Source organism: Halyomorpha halys, unplaced genomic scaffold (genome assembly GCF_000696795.3).
Source record: "Halyomorpha halys isolate HHAL.00 unplaced genomic scaffold, Hhal_1.1 Scaffold169.1, whole genome shotgun sequence".
NCBI classification, from domain to species: domain Eukaryota; kingdom Metazoa; phylum Arthropoda; class Insecta; order Hemiptera; family Pentatomidae; genus Halyomorpha; species Halyomorpha halys.
Genome location: NW_027104700.1, coordinates 1,420,960 through 1,438,154, shown reverse-complemented (window position 1 = coordinate 1,438,154; position 17,195 = coordinate 1,420,960). Strand labels below are relative to the sequence as shown.

Sequence of the window (17,195 nt, the reverse complement as noted above, 5' to 3'; positions counted from 1 at the left end):
ATTCCTTACATGTTGCTCATTTTCTGCTAGAATGTCATAACTTTTCATAAAAACTACATAAATCATAATAAAAAAAACAAAAAATTCCAAGATTGGTCTTCATAGCTCAGAAATGACACTCTATTAGTTGAAAGTTCATGATAATTGTTTAAATAAAATTCATTTTGAAAATAGGGGGCAGCGGTAGTAGCGTGGTAAGCCACCAGTCTTCAGGTCTACAGGTCCAATCCACAGGTTGTCAAATCAAATCCCGGTCCCACCCGGGCTTTTTTCAAGCACAAAATAATGCAAAACTCACTGACAACCTCCCCCAGGCATTTGTGAGGCCCGTTAACCAATCTGTGGCACTCACAAAAAATAGGTGTGGGAGTGAGGAACCCACTCTGTGAAAAAAACACGTCAAAAAACGTGGTAAGGTAATACTGGGAATATTACCTTCTAATATTGGTAAATACATCGCACAAGGACTTAGGCCTCCATGCCTATAAAATAATAATAATAATATAATTCTTGAGATAAAAAAATTATAATAGTGTTAAATTTATTTGCAATTATAAGTTTTATTAATTAATGCAAAGAATGATAGAATAGAGCAATTTTGAATAATCTGGGCAGGATAGCCAGCAAAAAGTTTTTAAATTACTGTCATTAGAGTACAGCTGGCTTTAAACACATATTATACTCAGGTCCATCATATTAAACACTTATATTATATATTTATTTACAAGTAAACACTGATTGTACTTATATTTATGTTAAATCAGTCACTTAATTATCATCAAAAATAATTTACTAAGTAAACTAGAAAAAAAAAAGTGATTATTTAAAAAAATTTATTTCAGCCTTAGTTTCCCTCACTTAACTACATTCTTGACTAAAAACTGTTTCCTTCATAGAGAAATATTTTCATTGCGACAGTTACTTTCGCCTCCTGTCGATGTCATAATCATAATATTCTCCAGCTTTACTTTTCACTTTCATATTCAAAGAGAAACATTTCCTAGGTCTTTTTGGAACCTCAGGAACAAAGTTACGCAACCAGTCAAGATAGGGACAAACAAACATATATGTATGGACCAGTGTGCTGGATCCACAATCCATGTCACTTGGCCCTGTATAGTTGACCTTTTCTATGTACACCTGATGAGCAACACCAACTACTTCATCTGAAAAGCCAATTATAATTAGAGAGAATTCCAGAAGCCGAAGCCATTTTACAATAAAAATATTGAAACTCAAATCAAGAAACAATAATTAAGAAAAGTGACAACTTAAATTGTCTCATTGATATTCCTAAAGATATATTAATATCCAATAAAAAACTAAGATTATTTATTTTTAAACTTATAAAGGAAGTTATACATAGGATTTTGATCACTAAAAAAATATTGAATACTTGAATCATATAGAATATTTCTTTGAATCTATACAATGATAAAATCTACACTAAGTTAGAAGTTCTAAGGAAAGGTAGAAATAGATAATTAAAAATCACACATAATAGAACAATCGGTATAGGTGCTCACTTTCATGGTACATATACCAAATCTGTACTTACAGTAATATTTAAAAGGCTCAAATAAATGTTTATAAAAACAAATAACATGCAAAATAAATTATGGAAGATGATTTGATTTCAAAGTTCTTTCTAAAAATACTTTCTCGGTTAGACATTTTTATTTTCTAAGAAACACTCATACTCTTCCTTCGGTGTTTCTTACACAACTAAATTTAATAGATATAAAAAGATCAATATTAATATTAGACCAATAGTAGTGAAGATATAGAAAATAATTTTTTTTTTTGACTTCACCATATGGAAAATTATGTGAGTAGACTGATGAGAAATTTTTGTAAAGAATGGCATATAAATGAAAAATAAAAAATAAAAGTTTAAATAAATAATACAATTTTTGTCTCAACACATTTTATTTTATATATATTATTTTTTTTATTTTTTTTTTCATTTTATTTTTTACTTGTTAAAACTTTATCACAACCTTCATATAAGGTTGTGATAAAGTTTTAACAAGTGACTGTGATAAATGAATTTTAATTTTTGTTTTTAATGTAAAAGTTAACTAATTAGAAATTGTTGTTGTGACTTGGGCAGAATAGCCTGCATGAAGTTGAGTGTTTAAATATTTTTAGTTCCCAAATTGTATTAAGATGTCCCTGAGGATGGCCGGATTGGCCGAAACGTCGGACTTAAAATAAAAATAAAATAAAATGTGTTGAGAAAAAAATGGATAAAAATTGAATTATTTATTTAAACAAAATTAACCAGTCTCAAGAAAGTTAAAGATTATAAATATAATAAAAAAAAAAGTTTAAGTGGCCTCCTGAGGGAATCGAACAGCTAAATCACACACTATACTGATCACACCAATAGATAATATTAAAAATAATAACAATAATAAAATAAGTTAAAATCATTGTTTCATTTCTTTGGTCAGAATATAATTACAGTTGATATTAATATTTCCAAAATGTTTGGTTGCCTAGTAGATTACATAACGTTAAATATTTCAATTCAGTATATTTTTTATTTTCCAATGTATAGTAAATCATACAAGTTTCAATAAATTGTAATATTTATAGTCTTAAATACTTTCTTGATACTGGTTAATGTTGTTTAAATAAATTGTAATGTTTTTAAAAATTAAAAGTTTTTTATAAATGGAATTTGGTCCAGGTGCGGTCAAATAAAACTCAAATAGTAAATTGGTATACTATTTTGATTTGAGACAATGTTTCGCCCCACGTTGCAGGGCTTCATCAGGGCTAAAAAAGATACAAACACTTGACATAAGTACAAAAAAAATTAGTGGAAAATAACAAGGGTATATAATGAAACATAAAATTTAATAAGAAAAATTAAAGGTTATAAACAATAAATGAAAATGGTAATAATAACAGAGAAACAGAAGAAATATTAAAGAAAGTACAAATTAAGAGATGAAAAGGGATAAAAATCAAATCAAATGAAAACGAACAAGACAGAATTCATACCTGTTTTGACGGAAGTCAAAGTCAGAGTGAACTGTTTGTATTGGGAAGAGTGGGGATGGCAGTTAAGTACGTCACATTTGAAAATAATTTTAAAGTAAACAATGTAAAAAATATTAAAATTAGGTAAACAATAAATGATAATATACATAACAGAGGGGGAGAAGAAATATTTAAAAAAAATATAAAATAAAAAAAAAATAAAGGAAATAAATTTAAAAAAAAATAAATAAAATTTACATGGATAGAAAAAAAAAAGAAGAAATAAAGTTAAAATAATGGGATACAATAAATGTAATTGATTAAGAAAGGCAATATACCAAATGTGTGGAGATACAGATATGTAAATTATATAATACAAAAATTAATAATAAAGTAAATAATATAAGTATACTTAAGCTGGTAACACATGAATATAAATTAAAAAATAAGATACATGAATATACAAGAAAAAGGAAAAATAGTAAATATAAAAATAATTAAATTAAGTATGGGGTGAGAATTTAGAAAAACAAGAATAAAAGATATGTCAGGAAATGGGCTTCTGAAATGCAGAACAAAGAGAAAAGAAGCATTATGAGGGTTTTATCAGGCTCAAAATGTGACGGTATGTAAGGGAGATGTCATAAAAGTTATTTTATGTCATAAAAGTTATTTATATTTGAGATGTTGCTACGGTTACATTATATTAAACAGGTTGCTATGGAAACTCAACACTAGAACTTATCTGACTACAATTTTATTATTAATTCAATATTAGTACAAAATCAAATATATAAATTTATTACAGGAAAAATCCAGAATATTTGTTCATAAGAGAAAGAAAGCATTTGTTATTTATATAAGAGGTATAATTTCTTATGTAAATAAACGTAAAAAAAACAATTTAAAATTTAAATAAACAAAATCTAATCTCAAATTTAGACATTAAAATACATTAATACAATTTTATAAAATACTAGATGGTAGAGTTATGGCTGATGTTTAGTATAGGTGGGTGACTTCTGATAATTCCCCACAATGTATGTTCCACTTCACAACTAGACTGAAATTATCTTCAAATACTTTTTGTTCAAAAACCATTTCACTATTTTTTGATCATTATCGTTTTTTAAAAATACACTACACTGTACTTATAATATTTATATTATTGAAATTGCTAATTATTTATAATCATTTAGATAATAATTGTATAAAGTTTTAAAATAAAATAATATTCTTTGGAGACTTCACACACGCTTTATCTCTATGAGATCTCAGATACTACACACATCCACCAGATCATCTATGCTTGGAACATGCCAATAATACAGAAAAATTAAAGTTTTTTTCTTTTTAACCTTCACTTGACTGTTTTTTGTTTAATAATAACAATTGATTATTTTCACCAACAAAAATTATCTTTATGTTGAAATATTCAACATATTTCAATTTACAAACCAAAAACTGAAAACACTTATTTCACTAATAAATAATCGAATAAATGTTATTTATCCACAAAATTTGTTATTATTTCAATAACAATGTCTAATAATCCTCTATTTCAAAAGAAATGTATATAAATACTGAATAATTCTTTATTTATATTTATAAAATGAATTATGAATTTTTACATACAAAATTTTCTTATATCATTAAAATAACAATGTTTTCTTCCCATTATTAGTATTAATCATCTTTTGTAATATTTTTCATGATATTCAATATGTAACTATTTAATTTACAATGGTTTTGTAATTGCCAACAGCAAATATTTCTAGATTATATTCAACAAGAGATATAAAATATCAATTCAATATTTTAGGAAAAATGTATTTCGATTTCTTTCTTTTTTTTTATTTATTTATTACAATTTACAACTGTATATAAATAAAAACAAATTAGGTAAATTTGATGTTAGATCAAAATGGAGTAACACAGGCATGTATAAAAACTACCCATTGGTAGCACTCTAATCATATTTCTACACTAGAAGGGCCATCTTCTTTTCAGGTGCCTCGGAGGATTGTCAGGAATAGAAGAGGAAGCAAGGTTAGATAACAGAGGGTTTTGATGGTTAGGGAGTTTATAATGGAATGATTGATATATGGTTTGGGCTAGATCAGTTACATATGGAACATTAAGGTCTTTATGGATGGTTTTATTTGTGACAAACTAAGGAGCATTGAGGATTTTGGATTGTAAGGATTAGATACAAGAGGAATTCAAAGGTTTAGTGAAGCCCCAAAGCTCAACTCTGTATGTCCAGATAGGCCTTATAATTGTCATGTAAATCAGTCTTTTGTAATGAATTAGAAGTTTAGCACTGTCTAGTAAGTGCTGTAATAGTCGAAATTGACGTGCATATTCCTTTTCAGTATTGTGTGAGGATTCCAGGTTAGCCATTTATCCTGATGTAGTCCAAGGTAGCGGATCTTTTCTACAGAGGTTAGAGCAATATTATTAAAGGATACTGAAGGGCAGCCAGTTGGTTTAGGACAAAGAGTAAAGGTAATTTGATGGGATTTGTTGTGATTTATTTTGATCTTCCAATTACGGCACCATTCTTCGAGGGTTCGATATGGGATTGGAGAGTTTGGGATGAATTAAAGGGTAATTATTGACTGCGAGCACACATATCATCAGTGTAAGTGGTGAGGATAGTTTTAGGATTAGTTGGGATATCAGCTGTATAGACTGTGTAGAGTATTTCAATTTTAAAAATGCATTATGATGATTAGGTCAAATAGTATAATATTTTTTTTTTAATAGTATGTCTCTATTAAAAAAAAAATAAAATGATTTGAATTCTCTAAATCATTTAAAATATCATCAAGGAGGATTTTAAATATTTTAAAACGGCACTTTCATTTAATGTGAATCATTTATGGTTTTTGTTTCTTGATTTAACTCCTATCAAATCTTAAATTTGGATTGTTTAATGATAAAATAGGTTTAGTAGAATGACAAAGCAGTTACCTTCACAAACAAGAGGTCCACCACTGTCCCCGTCGCAAAGGCCAGCACCTCCCTTGTTTCTCAAACAAATCATATTTTTTCTTTCATGAGTACTCAATCCATGACACACTGATTTAGACTGAACAGCAATTACCTTGAGCTGATGTAACTTGGAATTAGTATTGCTGTCTTGTGTATCGCCTATCCACAAAAAAAAATTCAAATAATTAGTAATTTCTATACTTTGGCATGAAAAACTCTAACACTAAAAAAGAAATATTTCTATATCAGATGGGATTTAATCATTGGATAGCCTTCAAAAACTAACTAGAAATGAGTATTTGTTGGAAAGCACAGTACAAAAGAAAATGATTTAAAAAAAAAATCATTAAACATTTTAAAAAGATTAATTTAATTTATTTTACAGTAGAAACCTGTTAAAAGGACTTTATAGGAACTGGGCATGAGGTCAGTTCCATCCAAAAGAATAATATAAGTGACAAGAACCTTCAGACAGGTTTTTAATATTTTTTGACCTAGTATTGCCACAAAAAAATTCATTGAAATCACTGAGCCCACTTGCTTAGCCTCCTATTGCACGTAAAAAAAAATTATCATCCTCCTACAAAATTCCAAACATTAAATACTTTTACATACATGTTATTACATCAAGGCAAGGTTTTATGGTCCTATTTTAAAAAAAAATAATTACGGTCAAGACAGCAGATCCACAAATAATAGGTATAATTTGTAATGCCCTGAAACATAACTACGGGTAAAATGTTGATTTAAATAAATATTCTTAATTCCTCTCTCCACGGTATCTCTAACTACACTGTATTAGATGGTAATTTTTTTATTTATTTATTTTTTTTTTAGATGTAACTTATAAAATCTATATCATATTGCTGGTCCACAAGAACAATCAGGCAACTGTAAACTTAGTGAAATTGACTTTGCTGGGTTGGCAGGCTCAAAAATCCATTTACTAATTGTTTGTAAGTTGACATAATATACTTAAAAATTTTCCAAGGAAGGAATATTTTAATACAATTGTGTTTATTTATAAACATCTAGTATGTCAATTTTTGAGCTCTCCCATACAATAAAGTCAATTTTCGTAAAATTTTACAGTTGCATCACTGTTCATCCAGAGCAGCGATATGATCAACCATATGGAAAAAAATAAACAAAACAATTTCTTTTGTTTCATTAAAAAAAAATTAGAAAAAGAATTCAGTGTATGTATTTTCAATTGAAATATTTTTGAAGAAATGATAAGTTCAACAAAAATATGATAACAGACATTACCAATACTTAATACCATAGGAATAAAGTGATGACATAAGTTATGCTTACATAAGATGCTTACTAACCCCATCCACTAGCTGTGCAAGCTACATCTGAGTTTATAGCAAATGGAGTTCCACATACTCTTATTGCGGAAACAAACTCATTGTTTAGGTCAAAAGGCCTTTCTGCCTTTATTACAGCAATATCTGACCCAGCTATTTTGAGTTCCTAAAACCAAAATTGGTTCACAGTTATTAATGATTTCCTCATAAAATAGTTAATAAATTAATTGATATAACTTGTAATGTAGAACTCATGCCAATCATCGGAAGGCATAGACTTCATGGCCCATAATGATAATGGTAGAAGACTAGTTAGTTTCACTTTCACCAAGTCATTAAAAGTAACACACTTTGTATTCTCCCAGAAAAATATACATAAGTATACCTGGAAATCACCTGATGGTTGTAGAATAAATTAATTTGACCTAATACTCATCACAAATAGGCACAGCAGTACCGTAGATGACTTCAGATCAAATAGAGGTCCTGACATCAATTCATTATCTAGTGATCGTGAAATTGAAACAGTACATTGAAAATACCCCTAAGGAAAATAATAACTAAAGTATGTAATCAAGTCCAGAACATCCAAAAGTAGAGGAAGGAAGAAAGTTATTTCAGAAGATAATCAGTGCTTAAGGGATATACCATACAAAAAAATATAGCAAGATGGAAGAAACCATCAACAATGAAATTGAGGCAATAGAGAATATAAGACAGAAAAGTGAAACCAGAAAATTTAAATAGAAAATAAACTGTGTCAGAAAATGTAATATGAGTCATGATGGTACCATAAGGAGTAAGGAAGAAATAATTCTAATGCTCAACTGGTCACTAGCCCTCCCCCTACTCTTTAACATAGCTCTGTGTACCCACATAAACAGAGCTGAACTAGAGAGAGTTGGGACAATATTTGGTAAAATGGGCTGTCTGTAACTCAAGGAGTTAAGGTGTCTTTGCAGCCTGGGAAGTGCAGCGGTGCTGGTTCGAATCTAGCCTAATTTTATTTCTGTGGCGGTCCCTCACAATAGTGTTAGGATAGGTTGGTATCCTGTAGATAACATCTGCCCTCACCCTTTCCCTCTCATCTCCTCCTCCCCTCGTATGTCAGAAATGATCAGGAAGGGGGTGATAAAAAAATAAAATAAAATAAATAAAAACTCACAGCTTCTTACCTATGCAGATGATGTGGCTAATATTTGAAGGTCTCTGAACTTTATAAATGATACTGTTGAAAAACTAGGAACTGAAGTAATGACAAATCAATGACAAGAAAGCCAAAGCAATGATTCTCAGAAGGAAGAGACAAGCACACTTCTTAAGAGATAATATAAATGAAAATCTCATCAAAGATGTGAATGCCTCACATTACCTAGGATCCACAATAACTGAACAGCTGAATAAAGAAGAAGAAGAAGGAAATAAAACTATTATACTATAGAACAGAACACACTTTGGAATGTCCAAGATTCTGAGGAGTGGACTGACTAGAAATTCTACTAAGTTTAGGACATACAAAATATTATGATAACCAATGCTAGCAATATTAAAGAATATTTTGAAACCAATATATGAAGATGGATTATGGTGGTGTAGGAACAATATGGATCTGTATAATAAACAGAAAGATATTAATATCTTGGGCAGCAACAGAATCCAGAAGACTAAAACGGTTTGACCACCTAATGAGGATGGAAGATAATAGGATGCCAAAGGGGCTTTATGAGGGAACAACAGAAGGAAAATAAGCAGAGGGAAACTAGGGTCACTGGAGAGATAGTGTACTCCAAGAAATTTGCAGATGAAATTAAAAAGAATGCATGTAAGTGATAAGAGATGAATGGAAAGCAGAGACTGAAAATCCATTGCCTGCTATATACACACATACCTGTTAAGCTAAAAAAGGAAAGAAAGAAAAGCTTTATAACAATATTTTGTTAGTTTTGTATCATTCCAGTACAACCTCTCTACGACTAATTCTAAAAATAATAATAAAGAACCTACAATACTTCCAAAGAAAAACTCAATCATTTGTGTAACTTTACAAAAACATTTCCTTCATCATTACTATGAAGAATCAAAAGATCATACAAACTCCTGGGGCGAAAGAATGTTTTATAATGGGGAAGGGGACAAATATGGGTTTTTAAAATGAAATATTAGTTTTGGTACATAGGACGTTTCCTGATGTTTTTTAAATGTTAAATCTAATGGAAACTAAACCAAAACCAAATGATAACCTTACAAAATGTTACACTCTATTATTATAGACAAAATTTCACATATCTCTGTATTATTTTAACACATCATATTGCAGTGGAGTCATTCGAGGTCAAGTGATAAGATTTGAATATGGTCCAATATAAATTTAACAGTTTGTAGAAGGTGAAAGTTTCACACATTCAGAAAGTGTAAATATAGTCTGTTCACCATCACCTAAGCATGGAAGATATGCAGAATCCTCAAAATCTTAAAGGATCCTGGCACTTTCAAACATTGACCCCTCAGGAAACAAATCGTCTCTCTCAACTCATACAATTTTAAATTATCTTAATTTGAAAAATAAGAAAACATTAAAATTAATTCCAAATGTCAAAGTGTAAGTCAGCCCTCTGGTAGCAGCTATTATACTACTACTAAGAATGATTTATACTTCCAGCATCAGAGGATGGAAAACAAATAAAAAAAAATCTGGACACAGTAGTAGAGGTAATCAGCCTTACTAATTTCAGTTCACACTTTGTTATCCTTGATCTTCAACAGCTAAACTGTCCATTTGTTTTAAGTCAATTGAAATTGTATAATGATACTGGAAGAAATGAATATTTTGTAAAAAAAATTTAGATATCGACCATTTTACTCAAAACCATAATAAGGGAGGTAGGTGAAATGATAGGAAACAAAAGGGTGTAAGTTCTATAATCTTTCATTTATAACAAATTCTAGAAAAACTAAAATCAATTTTTAAAAATTAATGGTAAAATTCAAATTAATTAAACTAAAACTAAGTATAATTTTAAAACTTTATATGTTAAAAGATATGCCATTTGTCATTGTCACAGAACATACTTATTTCCACAAATTTATTTTCTAAAACTTTAACAAAAACTAATTTTTTTAAATTCAAATGAATTTTAACTGGTAATTGGTAGATTATTTATTTGCTCTCTTACAAGAATTAACCAATCAATACATAAAATCTTGGTTTACCTCAAAATTTGGGTGAGGATGTATAGATTTGGCCCTCCTAATTTGCCTTGTTTTTGACTTTGTATCATTAAAGTCGACAACACCTGCAACAAGAACCATATCTGTTGGCTTGACTATCTTCCGATCATAAACAGCACAATGAGCAGCACTTAGCACCCACTGACTACTTATCAAGCTTCCAGTACATCTTACCTATTCAAAATTATAACAATATCCTTAATTATCCAATAATATACAAAGGCCTGTATATTTATATTTAAAAAAAATTAAGATGAAGTAAATGTTTAAATGAGAATAATGAAATAAAATTAACTTTATTTAAAACAAAATGTATATGTGAGTAGTACAAAGTAACATCATTGAATTGTATAAGCTAATATTAATATATAATAATATATGTACAGTAGATTATGAAAATAAATGATAAATAAATAAGTTATTGATTAAATAATAACTAATAAATTAAGTCTGCTTTAAATACTTCATTTACAATCTAGTAGTTTATAAACTAGTGATTATAAATTATAAATAAATTTTGGCTTCCAGGAATTTTAAAATTGTATCATAACACTTACTAGTTAAAATGATTAGTGAATCAACAAATGATAAAATCAAAATACTTATAAAACGCATTAACCTTGTTAATTAACAATTTACATTAATTTATTCTGTATAAAAACAATTATAATCAAGTTACCTGCATTGACACAAAACTTAAACAGGCAATGACCAACATACCTGTTGTGTGTCATACTAAAGAAACAAGCGAACATTTCTAACGTAATCTCTGAAAACTTCCAAATAATCAGTGAATTTAATTTGAATAGAATAAAATAAATTTACTATAGATCTAACGTCAACAAATGACTGCGTGATATATTAGACAAAAACAAAATATCTTGTCATCGCTAATGTTTGCGAAGTTAACAGGAAGTGAAGGTGAACTACAATACCTTCCCAAGGTAAGAACCTGCAGTCGGTGCAGAAGCAGTCATAATAATATGGTATGTATCTTGTATATATTATAGCACACACACAGATTTAACGATTCATTCAATAAAACTACGTGATTAGAATTGGTACCCCGAAATTTCGGCTCAAACTCAAATTTAACCAGCCTCGAAATGCTTACGTTCATTTCATAACCTCATCAAAATTAATGTTCAAGAAAATTAAATTCATGCCGCTCAATAGTATCGAACACTCAAAATTTCACCATAAATTACAAATTACCAAAAATTTTCTTACAGTGGTTCATTGTAAACTAGGAGTAACTTTAAATATTAATTCAAAAATGAGATACCTCTGGGTGTAACACTGCAACAAGGTAGGGGAAATCTCCAATATCAGCTGGGCTTGCTCCAGCAAGCCTCCTTATTATTATTCTAGTACAATTACGAGGTTCCAAAAAAGCTATTACATATATCACTAACACTAGATAGGTTCTAAAATATTGCATGTGAGGTTAACATGGGTGCTACTTACTCCTGCTCGACTAAATAATTACTACACACGTGGTTTCAGTCTTGTCATATGTTTTGTCAAAATTATTTTCAAATAACGGATAACCTTATCAGTTTGTTATTGAGGAACTGTAGCTTGTATATGTTATATATGCCATAAGCGATAAAACTGATTTCTACAATGATAATGAATCTAATAGTAAACTCCGGCTGTTTCAAAGACGGCTGGTTTGACATTGGAGATAGGAATATCTTTAATTGACATTATTCCATTACAATGGTAATTTATAATTCTCGCATATACAATTTATATGCATATCTATCTATTTGAATGTATATAAATTTTAAGACGCCTACACGCCGAACTACACAAAAGAAACTGACCACTGAACCCAATCAATAAGCTGTCCGCGATGTGTAAAAACTAGGGATCGGTAGATACTGTAATATCGTATATAATGAATACAAGTGATAATGATACAGTTTTGTTTCTTATACTTATATATTTTTTGTACATGATACCGATTCTAACAACGAATTTATAATTTAGACCAGGCAGATATGGCATATGAGCATGTAAAATATTCCAAGGCTGTTTTTCTTCTGAAATTTGTTTATTATAGTCCAAGGCCTATGGTTACCGATCGGGTTCGTGGCTGAGTTTTTCAAAATTCAAAAAAATTTAAATTGTGGAAACTGCTCGAGTCTGGTGTCGTTTTCTACGCAGATTTTGCCACAGGATGGAAATGTGCAATTTTTAAACCTATTCTAGTAACCCTTGACCAAAAATTGTATACATATACATTTAAAAGGCACGTCATTTTTAAAAATTCCAAGTTTTGCAAACTGGTCGTGTTTGTATCATATTTAATACAATTTCGGCCGTATAGTTTCCCTCTAGTTACTTGTGAAGAAAATTGTCAGGGGCAGATTCAGAATTTATCTTTGAGGGATGGTAGGATCACGAGAACTCTCTTCCTCCCCCGGACTTTCTCTTCATATAGGTACACTTTCTCATTGGTTTGGGAGCTTTGGGTGATAAATTTTGAACGGAAGTTTTCAAGAAAACCAACTGGAGGTTCAGAAAAACGACAGTCTGAAGTTCCATACCTTTCGAAAAACATAAATGGCAAAAAATGTCACAAATGAACGAGAGAACGGCCACAAAAACACAATTCAACCGGCATGTTATGGGATGGGCATTATTCTTCGATGCACACCCTCAGTGCATATATTTGCGTTGAATATGAAGGGGAGGAGGGTAAGATCTTCGAATATGAATTGTACAGTATTATTGGTATTGGTTTCTAATGGAGGGAACTAGTCCGGCAAGTGGGCCTAGTGGTCCTTTTTGCTAACCACTGCCAGCTACATTGGAGTTGCCGCTGCGTACTAACCGAGGTAGGAACGTCAAGATTCATTTCTCGGGACAGCCGATTGCATCAACTGCTCCAGGTGGGAATCGAACTCATAACGTTCCGAACTGGGCGCTCTGGAACCTACGCCCCAACCCATACGGCCATCACGTCCCTTGGAACAGTGGTAAGAGATTTCCATTAGCATACCTATATCCACAGTTCGTTTGATCCCATTCTGGGTATAGAGGATAGTTTGAATTTTTCCGTTGTAAGTTTAGTGCAAGTGATGCTTATAACGAATGCAGCTTGGATAAGCGTGGGAAGTACATGGGACTGTAGTAAGTAGATGCCGTTCCCAACGGACCGCGGTAAAACATTATATTGAGCCACATCCGCAGAATTTCCTTTTTTTCCAATTGGAAAAATTGTATTTAAAGCTAATTAGCTTTAAATATAGTGACTCGATAACAAGAAACTAAACATCTGTAAGCGCTTGATCACTTCCAAGTTAAGACAAAACATCTACTGAAAAGTCATCATTTATCGATTTAAACGTCAAGGCTCCAAAGGCAGCCATACTCCACAGGCCAGAATACTAAATTTTCCTTAGATCTCTTAGAAATAAACTGCGAGCAAAAAGCCGTCGAAATCACAGTTTTGTATGGGAATCTCACATCTAGGTCTTCCTTCGCTTACCTTTCAAATGGTTGGATCTTAAATCCTACGTTTCTATGCTGTATTTTCCCTGTGTCCTAAATCATTGTTCAGAATTAAGATTCCTGTCTTTGAAACTCCTAGTCTTCATAGAGTTATTAGATGATTGAGTATATATTCACAAAAAAATGTAACTAATTATTGTTTTTTTAATGGACTTATGAGGACATTGTTAGAGCAACGAGGTAAATTTTATGTGTTATATGTAAATTTGTTGATGGACCTAGAATTTTTATCAACTCAGGTTCAAAGGTCTGAGCTCTTAGTTATGTTTCCAGATACACATCAATGCCCATTCGTTTCATATGACTGTAAATAACGCAATAATTAAACTCTCAAAAACCCTGAAACTTTGGAAAGTGATGCAAATGTACGACTGAAATACCATAAAAAATATGCAAAACGGACTTTGTAGCAAATTTCAATTCATCACAGTTCTTTATAAATAGGTTGTGAGTTAGCAGATTTTCTCGAATTTGCATAACTTCCGCAGGTCAAATCCTCTGTGAATCGTTCAGTTGAACATTTGATGGACCGTCAGTACAGCTCAAGGTCACTCGCGATATGTTTTGGGATGTCTTTCTATGAATACTATGTGTTATGGCGGGTAGGGGTTCAAAAGGAACCTTTAAAAGAAATAAACTGCCGAATTTTGTTACTATTGTATTTTAAATAATTGAACATAATAAACTGTAAAACAAAATATACAAACATATAAACTAGAAAAAATTTAAAAAAAAAAGGAACTTAACCCAGATTAAAACTATAAGAAAAATTAAATTAAGGTTGAACAAAAGAGGAAAAAAAAATGTCTTTATTTCACCATGGATAATTGATGTGACCCATACTGTGGGTAGGTTATGTTCTCATAAAGATAGTTTCAGAAAATGGGTACGCCTGTCCAACTTGTCCTCTTGGAGGATGAGCCAACGTAGTCCGCCCGCGGTTGTGGCCAGGATGCTTCTACGAGTGCGTAGTGAGACAATTGAGACGATGTATGTGAACACAATGGAGGCTAAGATGTCATCTGATCATTAGCCCTACAAATATTAACTACCGAGAGTAGTTGTTTTGTTTTTAAGGTTAATAAAAATATATGTTCACATAATCGATTATTGGACCATATCTTAGCCACAACATTCCACCAGCCTAAAATTTGTTTAAAATTTAAAATTGGCATTGGCGAGGTTAAGGAGAACTCGTTTGATTTCTGGTAGATTGTTCTCCTGGACGAAAGCATCGGCCCATTAGTCCTTTCAGCTTTTAACCATGCAGATCCGGTCCGCCATAAGTGATGCTTCACTAGTTCTGATGTTTGAAGTCCTCTAGAGCTGCAGTCTGCTGAAATCTCTTCTAATTTTACATGGGTCTATTGAAAGCATTTTGTAATACCCAGTATTTGGACGATTCGGTGAGCTACGAAACGTTCATACGCTCAGTAGATGTTTAGGTCGCTCAGGCATCCCAATACTACAGTAAAATCTTTAAAGAAAAATGAGCTTCTCTCAGTTCTAGCCGGGTTTTAACTTTGTGGCAGGACTTAAATAAGCGACATAGTAAAAGGGCGCACCATTATTCCGCCCACCTAAATTTTGCTTAAATTTATCCAGTATCAGTGAAATTAGATGTTTGGCACCAGAGGGAATCCCACCTATCCGGTGAAAACCACGCAAATCATGGAAAAGCGCGAGGACTAAGACAATGTATGAAAAGGATATGCAGGCAACCGATGAATAACTTCGAATGAAGTGGTTGGAATGGTGACAATAAACGACAGAAGGTGGATTAATTTTATGAGCTACATGGTACATGTGAAAAGTAATTTTGTTGTGGTATATCTGAGACGACAATTGATGACAGCAAATAAATAAAGAATACAAGGAGTATATATGAATATTATGAGGAACTTTTCAACATTTACATAACCGTCTAGGAAAGTTACCGGCTTCCTGCGTTCCCCAGGTTATGAACTAAGTTAGAGGCGATTACAATTTCGGATAAGCAATGTGTTCGGAAAATATATAAGTTCCTTTTTCATATAAAAAACCTATTTGAGAGTTATGTAACAACATTTTTATTTTATGATTTTATTTTATTTCCAGCATCCCTGTGTTAAGGTACCGCATCATGCTTGGATTCCGTAGAGTTAAAATTAATTTATTCGGAAACGCGTGATAACAGCATCGATTTCATTTCAGTTTTCAGCACCTCCGAAAACATATAAAGGGATCCGAATATGTTAGAAATACCAAATTAAAAATAAATCGATTTGCAGTTACGCGATTACAAAATCGATTTTCAGCAACTACGAAAACATATAAAGGGATCCAGACATGGGTGACAATTAGCAATAGCTAAAATTGCCATGGATACGACCCTTATTCATGAATCTACCATTTATAAATAAATATCGTGTCCATGGAAATTTCAGCTGTAAGTTTCATAATTTTCCAACTCTGGAGGGACGGCCCAAATAAGTTAGAAATACCAAAAGTTAAAATAAATCGATTCGCAGTCACGCGATCACAAAATCAATTTTATTTTCGTTTTCAGCACCTCCGAAATGTTATGAAGGGACCCCAATATGTTATAGTAACCACTAATAGGGTAAAGACCTAGTTCCCCTAATAACAGGAACTAATTTAACTGTAGCTAACTGTGAATAACTAAATTATTTCTAATTTTTCAGGGGAACTAATTCTGACAACTATTCAGCTATTAGTTCGTCCTTAGTCAACTAAATATTAGCTAGCTAATGCCCAACTCTGAAAAGGGGCAATAAAAACTACTCAAAAATGGTTATTAATATTTAATGCATTAAACAAAATGTTTTTTCTTATTCTACACTGACAAAAAATGATAACCTTGAAATCTATACTGAACATTCACAGAAAACAGAAATATGAAAAATTGGTCACAGGAACGAACTCATGACCATTTTTTGGAATAGAATGACGGATGAAAAATTGATTTAAATCAGTGACCCCCATCATTTCAGTATTTTTTCATCAACACAAGTTGATGATAACGTATCTATCGTGTTCTTGATATGTTTGATACTTGAGAGCTGGCTGCACTTTGGGATGTTGCAAGTCCAACAAATTTAAACTTCCGATGAATGAAATTTTAAGCTGTCGAATTAGTTTGGA

General features: G+C 31.2%; 1 protein-coding gene across 2 annotated transcripts; it reads right to left on the bottom strand.

Moving 5' to 3' along the window:
- Positions 1–819: 819 nt before the first annotated feature.
- LOC106678927 (trypsin) lies at positions 820–11,990 on the bottom strand. 2 transcript variants are annotated; one of them, XM_067053496.1, is made up of 6 exons: positions 11,815–11,951; positions 11,209–11,298; positions 10,512–10,703; positions 7,323–7,467; positions 5,968–6,147; positions 820–1,166 (listed from the first exon to the last, which is right to left on the bottom strand). In XM_067053496.1, exons 2-6 carry the CDS (start codon positions 11,245–11,247, stop codon positions 919–921), a joined length of 804 nt encoding a protein of 267 aa, XP_066909597.1. In that variant the 5' UTR covers positions 11,248–11,298; positions 11,815–11,951; the 3' UTR covers positions 820–918. The 2 variants fall into 2 exon arrangements, with proteins under 2 accessions (XP_066909597.1, XP_014273274.1); XM_014417788.1 differs by lacking the exon at positions 11,209–11,298 and having other exon boundaries at positions 11,815–11,990.
- Positions 11,991–17,195: the final 5,205 nt, after the last annotated feature.